Source organism: Anopheles gambiae, chromosome 3 (genome assembly GCF_943734735.2).
Source record: "Anopheles gambiae chromosome 3, idAnoGambNW_F1_1, whole genome shotgun sequence".
NCBI lineage: Eukaryota > Metazoa > Arthropoda > Insecta > Diptera > Culicidae > Anopheles > Anopheles gambiae.
The window spans coordinates 15,378,443-15,387,238 of record NC_064602.1 but is presented as its reverse complement, the minus strand read 5'-3'; the positions used below and the strand labels follow the sequence as shown (position 1 = coordinate 15,387,238).

The 8,796-nt window shown below is 40.4% G+C and overlaps 2 protein-coding genes across 5 annotated transcripts in view; both read right to left on the bottom strand.

Moving 5' to 3' along the window:
• Window positions 1–3,511: 3,511 nt before the first annotated feature.
• On the bottom strand, window positions 3,512–4,312 carry LOC133392909 (calcium and integrin-binding family member 2). Its single transcript, XM_061655466.1, has 2 exons — window positions 3,915–4,312; window positions 3,512–3,828 (listed from the first exon to the last, which is right to left on the bottom strand). Exons 1-2 carry the CDS (start codon window positions 4,264–4,266, stop codon window positions 3,611–3,613), a joined length of 570 nt encoding a protein of 189 aa, XP_061511450.1. The 5' UTR covers window positions 4,267–4,312; the 3' UTR covers window positions 3,512–3,610.
• A 672-nt stretch (window positions 4,313–4,984) lies between these two features.
• Window positions 4,985–8,796, bottom strand: part of LOC1275549 (inositol-pentakisphosphate 2-kinase) — a 114,024-nt gene continuing 110,212 nt past the window's right edge. For all 4 annotated transcript variants that reach the window (XM_061655462.1, XM_061655461.1, XM_061655460.1 and 1 more), the window contains 5 exons: window positions 8,629–8,796; window positions 8,421–8,532; window positions 8,245–8,352; window positions 7,886–8,151; window positions 4,985–6,797 (listed from right to left, as the gene is read on the bottom strand). In XM_061655462.1, the coding sequence (XP_061511446.1) occupies window positions 6,623–6,797; window positions 7,886–8,151; window positions 8,245–8,352; window positions 8,421–8,532; window positions 8,629–8,796 (829 nt within the window). In that variant the 3' untranslated portion in view covers window positions 4,985–6,622. The remainder of the gene's footprint in view (window positions 6,798–7,885; window positions 8,152–8,244; window positions 8,353–8,420; window positions 8,533–8,628) is intronic.

Genomic DNA, 8,796 nt, shown 5'->3' with positions numbered 1-8,796 from the left:
AGGAAAGAAGGATCTTTATTATTGTTTTATTGCTTTATTTCTCCAATACTTTTGTTCACTTTGGCAATATTTGTCGCTGAGTTGATTCCAATCCTTTTGTAACGATAAATTTTACAATTTTTCCACAAAGTTGTGTTCCTATTTATATATTTTTGGATGTTAGTATGAATATGGTGGCTTTTTTCCTGATTTTTAAATAACTTAAAACATCCTTAAAATTATTAATTTGATCTTTATGAGACTTACCCAAGTAATTTTGCCCTATCACGCCTTATATGCTTTTTTTAAGAAACAAAGGGAAGAAAAACAAAGTAATTTTGCATTTTTTATTCAGAATCTTCACAATGTACTAAACTTATGTAATAATTGCTTGTAAAAATAGAATTTTGTATATTTACTTATGCGTCAGTTATGTTAATTCTAATTTAATTAACAATCTTATAGTATAAAAAACCTTTTTCTTAAATTTGCCCTTCGTTTTATACTTTTTATCATCAATTTTCTACCCTGTTTTAGTAGCACTTTTATGTAATAAACTTTTAATCTGTTTTGCACCCTTTTTCTCATCTATTTATACAACTCTTTTGTACCTTTTGTAGTGTATATTACACTAATTGCCATTCAACAGCATTATTTATGCACAATTAGATTCAATGATCCAATTGATGCAGTGAAAAACACACACACACATAAATAAAACAACCATAACATTGGATCATTTTCAAACCGATTGCCCCGTTGTAATAGTGCTGCACAAAGCAACACAAGCACACGGTCATCCAGCGTCACACACAAATCAAATACATTAATGTGTTCCTTTTTTTATGCCTCGTTTTTTATGCCCATTTGCCCGAGGCCCGTAATGATGCGTGTCATCAATTATATGGAAGCGGTGACCACCAGCAATGGAGCCACCGACCACGCCGCACCATTCTCACCCCGTTTCCGCCGCTCCAGCTACCGCGTGCGTGCGAAAAGATTGAGTGATTAAGTTTCGATTCGATTATGCAAAGATTTATGGTGACCTCGACCGGCAGCGTGGACGTGTATCAGCGATATCGGGCTCAATATCGCATCATCGGAACGGATCAGATCGCCACGACGTGATGTATGTTTGTGTAAAGGGAGGTTAAGCAAATTTAAATCCCACCAACCCAGTCCCAATTGCTTGTTTGTATGGTGTGTGGGATCATTTCAACAACGAGGTGGCCTTACTGGTTGGGTTTTTTTTTATCATGGTTCCACCAACATTAGCAGCAGCGTGCTAAAAGCTTCTCTTTCAATGGTGTCCCAAAAAACAATCACCATCACCTCATAAACCACATCGCGGGTGTGTCATGTGTACATGTGTCGTCGGTTTTTTTTTTATTTACTTCCACCACTAGCAAAGCGATGACAACGATATACAGAAATATTAATAAAATCGGAACGCATCGGGAGGTCATCCAGTTTTAATTAACTTTATTAACATCTCCAGGGAATTGTTGTTCAATGTCGTTGTTCCGCATTTCCTTTGGCACAGGTGGATCAGCACAATATGTAGATACATTGTTTTTATTCTCATTTACCAGGTACCGATGGATGCCAGTCCACCTGTATTCTCAATCGTGTTTGTGCTTTCTTGATTTGATATGTAAATTTATTCGTAAAATTCCTTGTTATTACACGTTGCAGCGAACATGTTGCTTTTATGATAACACTTGAGTGACCAAAGATTTCAATTCCAACTCATAGCAATTCATAAGGTTGACAATTTTAAGAGTTCTGACTTATTTCAGAACGCTTATTTCTTTTCCATTTTACAGAAATTATTATTTTTATAATTTTTTTTGTAATTTACGTTTACAATAGCGGGAAAGCTTGTATAAACCAATATAGAGCATGTATTTCATCACGTAAATGTGTCATGTATGCAAATTTTCGTATTTGATCACTTATTAGATGGATCAATATTTTACAGAACAATGAGCTAAAAATGTTGTCTAATAGGGTTATCAGTATTGCTCAAATATTGACTTCAAACTATCAAACCTAGTTAATTCATTAACTTTTCAGTCGTGTGTTGAATGTGAGCCAACAAGATGATTACAATTTCAATTTCAATGAAGTGAATCTTTTATAAAAGGAGAAATCATAAATTGTCTAGGTTTCTTTGTACAGGAGTGAAAAAAATATTTTACCATTCATTTTCTTCTTCTTTCCATTACAAATTCTACCTTTTCTTGTTTTATGAGAAACACCCCTGCCCCATGGATTGAAAAAAGGCCTTATTTACTATGGAAATTGTTTTTTTTTTAATTCCAGACAGAACTTCTTTTAAGTGCTATATAAAAATCATTGCAAATAACTGCAAATAGTGGCCATGTAATAAAAATCATTCAATTAAAAAGCTCGCTAAACAAATTAAAAATATCCCGTTAAGCTTGGTTGAAATATTTCGTTCTAACGTTCAGTTTGAATTCGATTTCACGAAAATGATTTTCATTTCGTCAATTTTTCAACGGGCGTACTCGGTGAACGTACTCTTGCTTGTACTTTGCAGATGAGACCGCATTTCTCTTGTTCTATTTTCTCACTCACACACACTCTCTCCTTCTATTTGCTTCAGTCCGACGCAAATTGCACATTTCGCGCACATGGTAGAGATGGTAGGTTTTAAAATTGTACATTTAACCCAACAGTTACTAAATTCTGCTTCACTCAATGTTTCCTGCTTAAAAATGTCTCTGTTGTCTTGCGAACGGATGCCAATCAAGACAACAGACAGGACAATGCTTACAGCTCGCTTATTACCAACGTCACACGAAGCGTAAACTCAAAAAGTGTACGCTTGATTTTGTATGGGTGAGCGTTAAATTCCTGTCAAAAAACTATAGGATTTTATGGCTGAAATCCAGTTTAAACCAAAATTTACGCCTCGTGTGACGTATAAGGTCGGTTTAGAGATTGGCAAGGACAGGATCAGTTCCAGGTCCAAAAAAGGTCCAGGATCAGCTTCAGGGCCGGTATGGTTTCAGGACTAGCATCAGGACCAGTATGGGTTGAGAATTCAGTTCCAGCACCCAGAGGAATGTGGTATCAGTGTCAGGGTCAGTATGGGTGCAGGATCAGTCTCAGGACTGTTGAAATTCATTTTACTTCCGGTAATGATTCAGAATCAGTAGAGTGCAGATGCTCCTGGGAATTCAGTTTTTTTAAATACCTCCGAAGTTATAGAAAATATAGAGAAGATCTCCCTAACTCTTCCGTGTAGATCATATCATTTTTAATACTACTGCATTACACAAGGAGACCATTAATAGAGCAACGAAACGGAATTAGTTTTGATTTGCAAAAGTACTCTGCGAACATGCTCCATCTTTACATTCAGGTGTGTCAAACACGTGTACATGGAAGTAGAAGCACGTTGAATTGGAAATCATTACGGAAATCATATTTCTACTTGGATTCTTGTTGGATTGCAAACAACGTTATTTTACTGATTGCATTTTATTGTGCATTATATCAGGAAGGCCACACTTTTTTATTTATATTAAAATACTCTTCAAAGCGGCAAAACTGTAATAAATTCTTTCATATATGATAAAACAATTAACACACCTAAAATACTCTAGATACGAATATGAAACGTCGATATAAAGTCGGGCGCTCGCGTTATCACGTGCTCGAACTCCAGATAGGACAGCTTCCCGTCCCCATCCACGTCCGCCTCCTCGATAACCTTTTCCGCTATCTGCTGGTGCTCCTCCAGCGATAGCTCGTTGCGCGTGAGCGCAGTGATCACGTTCAGCAGATCCGACTGCCCTATAAACCCGTCACGATCGTAATCTGGTTTGGGAGCGAAACAATTAAACAACAGCGTTATAAACTTGCCGTCCCGAACTGTCGCACAAAACTGTCCCACCCGTCGTTACCGTAAATTTTGAACGCGTAGTACACCTTAATGTCACGCGGCGCCTGCTCACTAAACACGGACAGCAGGTCGAGAAAGTCCTCGAACGTCAGGTTACCGTCGCCGTCGCGCGAAAACGCTTCACACATGCGGCCCTTGAACGGGTTCTCCACCAGCTCGGGCAACCGTTCGATGCGTTCCCGCGGCACCTGTATGGTGGACGCCTGTCCCTCGGTCATAATGACCGGTACCAGGTCCGGGCTGGCCTCGTGGAACCGCTGATGCACGCGCAGTATCTCCTTGCGCGTGAAGAACGTACAGTCCTGATAGTCCTCCAGCTGCTGGTCGGTGAAGGTGACCACTTTGTTACCCATTGTTTGGCCGTAGTGTGTACACCGTCCGAAAGCGCAACAACGACTAAACGGACTCGGTTCATTCCCGACACTCTTCGGCGGGGGTTTGTTACAGCCATCGATTCATTCCACTCCTTTTGGGGCGGCATGTGGAGGAAGCATGGGGAAACGGGTAAAGATTCTCCCTAATGACTTGTTGCTGGTGTCATCGTTCGCACACCAGGACTAACAATTTATCCTTTTACACAGACACAGACACACTCCCACAGCCTAACCCACCATATTCCGGGTGGTGCTAGCACTAAAACCGTTGGGTGTGTCCCATTTCTTCCACCTCCCCCAAAGCATCGACTAGAAGAGGCGAAAGGAATTTATCGTCACGCAAAAGGATATCCTTCCCTCACAATGTCCACCCGGTTTCTTCCTCTTCGTGTCAGTGTCTCTCGGGGGCGGCTGGTGGCTAGAAGCTCCAAAAGGTTAAACGACCGAAAGGGCGCAGCAAATAATCGATTGCCAGCCACATGGGTGGTTTTTTAGCCCCCTCCTTTTTGTGTGTACGTCGCCGCCACATTCCAACACAATGCGCGCACATTGGAAGTCAGATAATTGCTTTGCCATCATTCGCGGTTGGTCATCGTATTCTGGGTGTAACGATATTTCTTTGTTAAACTGAACATCAAACTAAAAGCACACCATTTTCGGACGGACGCTCGAGCGCAATGCATCCTGGAAAAAAGGATTTTAAGTAATTAATAAAGATTTTCAGCAAATTTATTCTTATTTTTTCCATAACACATCCACCGTTTGTTGTAGTAGAGAAATGCAACGTGTGAAAAATAGCTCCTATGTATATAAAAACAGATAAGAAGAACAGTGTGTTCACCACACGCATATCCTTCCCTTTCTACAGCACTAACCAGTACGTACTGAATACAGTGTGTGTGTGTTTTTTTGTGTGTATCGACAGATAAAAAGGTTGTCTTATAGTGGTGCGTCACACGACGTTAAAAAAAACTACACAATCTTTCCTTAGACAGTCACAGTCACAATCTTTCCTTAGAAGTCTTTCAAAAAGTCTCTACTTAAATATTTGGAGAACAATTTAGCTACACATCTCTTTCGTCGAAAACGGAGAAAACAAATACCATTCTACAGCTACTGGTTCAGGAAATGAAAAAAAGAATCTACCATCCTACCAGGTTATACAGTCTGGCTAACGCGAAACGCGAAAAGTGATTCGAAAAGTGGGTTTTAATATTAGTAATTTTAGCCCTTTGTAGAAAAAAATACGAAAAATAACGAAAACCTAGCAATAAATACTGCATACATCAAGAGCGTTCTTGATTGTGTGGTGTGGGTTTGTGTTTGTTCACTTCCTCTGCCAGTAAAGAGCTCTGCGCCATCATGAAATGGATTAAATTATTCTCAAAACATGCTTTTTGATGATATTGCTATAACCTAGTATAATCTTCTTTTTAAAAATAAAGTATACAAATAAATTATTTGGTGTCATCCTTTCACCCCTTTTGTGTGTGTCATTTTCCCCCTGTTTATGTCTCCCGGCTAAAATGCTAAAATAAATAAAGTGTAATAAATAGAGCACGCTGAGTAAACCTATATGATGTTGCACATGTATGTGATGATGCCCGCTGGCATATGATGTTCGATTACATTTGCATGCTTTGACACGTACGTAATTTAAAGGCAAAACATCATTTAAGTAAACTTATTAAAAGCAGCTTAGTTTCCTTTGTTCAGTCGTCATCTTCTGTGTTCGCCTGTGTTTGCGTTCTTTGCTGTTAAATTGTCGGTCCACTGTCAGCAGCGCCTCTTGTTTTAGTGAACAAATTACATTATTATTTGCATTTAATTACACACTTACATGCTAGCTTTTCAACCATCTTTTTTTCCTGTACTTGGTTTTGTCTTTCATTGTTTTCTACTATTCCTTTCTGCTTCATTGGTGCATTTAGCTTTCTTTTCCCTTTTTATGTGATGATCATTTGCGTTTTTTTGCGTATTAGTTAGCTACTTTTAATATTTAAACATGCAATTATTTCCTCCAGACACACACGTCCACACTGCTATAAAGAGCAACTTCTTCAGGAAAGTGGTTCCACTCCTGGGTTATCTTAGTACGTAGGGTATTGGGCAAAAAAGTATTATTGCTTTTTGTCTTGAGGTTCACCATATTGTGTTCTAGTGTGCTTGTGCTGCTGTTAGTTTGGCTACCCGTTCCTCTATAGGCATCATATTGTAAATCTTCTTAAAGTCACACACACACACAGACGCACAGATAATTCTGGAGGGACTTCATTAGGATACAAGAGACACAATACAATACACACACATATAAATAGACGATTAGATTGCTTCTCTAACGCCGCAATTTGCTGATAAAGTCTCGGTACGCTACCGCAGACGATGCTAGCTGTTCCACATACTTGGAGTAGTGTTTGTGCGATTTGGGATCGAGATCGGTGATCGTCACGTTGACGATAAACTTCATACCCTCGATCGAGACGATGTGATTCCGTGCTGCGTCAGTTAGGCTAAAAAGAATGAATAAAATTCGTATTATTATAACGAGAATTATGACAAAATGTGGTCTTGTAAAAGCATAACGTAAATTAAGCTTAGAATGGTAATGTTTTGGCATTATACACAACAAATATTTCCTACTTCTTCAAATCAATCCGTTGTATACACAATATTAAATTACAAAACAAATTTAACATAAATCAGGTTAAGATTCAGTAGCGCAAAACGGAAATCAAACTTCCCATGAAACATAAAACCCCTGATCCCGCTGAGCAAAAGGTCTCAAAATACCGTGCTACGAGCTTTAAACAATTCATACAGTGAGAAACCTAAGGAATCCTAATTTATCCAGCGAATCCATACAACGCAAAGACCACACCAACAACGTACAGAGAGTTCAGGTCAGTGGAAAATAAAAAGTTGATCACCTTTATCCGGTGGCACAGCTATAAAGGATGAAGGTTCTCGCTCTCTTTGCAAAGAGTTTATGATACACATACACACACGCACACACAAAAGACAAGTGGCGATAGAATAGGGCGAAGAAATTCTCAGGAATGCGTTCAGGCTCAACACATCCCTAAAAATCCCATATTCCAACACAAAGCCAGACACAACACGAAGCAAAGCGACGGGATAATTTTTCAAATCCCTAAATTGTCTACCAGGACCTTCAGACAGACCACGGAGCAAAGGTTGCCAGTGCGCAGTGGTGGACCAAAAAAGGGAAAAGAGAAACTTTTTTTATCCATCCGACCCGAACGGGATGGATTGCAACTGTGTGCTAATGTGGAGTCTCATTTTCTCCTTCACCCGCCTTGTGCCGTTTGGTGTATGGTACAAGTAATCTCATCCTTTTCTTTTGCTCATGCTTCGTTTGTCACAGGTAGCTTTGGTCCTTCCAGACAGACCCGCATGTGCAAACCTAGTCCTGGCAGCCGCAGCGCGCGGTTCCCATTCACCAAATTTCGAGCGACGGTACGACGTAAGAAGAAAAGCTCCTTTTTAAAGGCCTCTACATCCTCGGCAGGGACGGACTGCCTTTGTTCGCGTGTTTCTGTTTGCTCACACAGCGCGTACTCCTAAGGGTCTGTATTACCTGCTCTCTTCGGCACCGGACAGCCGCCGGAACGTGATCATAATCGAGCAGTCCAGGGCCGTCGCACCGAGCTGATACTGTTCCTCCTCGGACAGGTACTCGGCACAGAAGGAACCGTTCGGCCAGGTGGTGCGACTGGTGCCGCGCCCATCGTACAGTGCGTCCTCCTGGTAGGTGAGATACTTTTCGTACATTTCGTCTATATAGCTGTACGGATCGGATCGCGATTTGTTCAGCTTCGATGGATCGATCGTAGAAATGCTTGACTGCAAGATAGAGAATCCAGGTACAATAATGCGGAATTAGTAGGAGCAGTTGCAACAAGATATTGGGCATTATATTAGGCATTTGTGGTATACCTTCACTAACAACTGCACGTCTAGGATCTGTCGGAGGGCGCAACTTTGGGGAAGAAACTGCTGATTGACGGGGATGCAGGCGCGTTCGTGGAGCTGGTTTTTATCCTTCTATAAAAAATCAAATGAAATTAATATTATATCCACAAAGTCCAACCTTCCAACGGGGTGTATCGTACCTTCTTCCGATCCTTCTTGATGCTCAACAGCTTCCGATCGCAATGCTCATCGTTTGTGGTAAAATCTTTCAGCAAAATCTCCTTTATCAGATTCATGAAAATTGTGCTTCTCCTGGTGGGGGAGAAAAAACAAAACAATAATTACACACACCATAAGAATTGAGTCCAATCAATTATAATTAACTCAGTTGGAGAACAAAACACTTACTCATCCTTTGTGCGACCGTCGCGCGGGAACATTTCACGCAGTATCCGATTGAACATGGACTTTTCCCGCTTGTCGTCGTACACGACCTTGCCATTTTTCAGTATTTTAAAGTTGTTCTGCGGCGCACCGATAAGGCCCTTCACGGCTTGCAGAACACGAACGGGTTTA

Excerpts from the sequence above, each read along its gene's own strand:
- LOC133392909 (XM_061655466.1), bottom strand. The coding sequence starts at position 4,266 with ATGGGTAACAAAGTGGTCACCTTCACCGACCAGCAGCTGGAGGACTAT. Across the intron at positions 3,829-3,914 it reads CTACGCGTTCAAAATTTACG|ATTACGATCGTGACGGGTTT; the intron begins GTAACGACGGGT and ends CTCCCAAACCAG.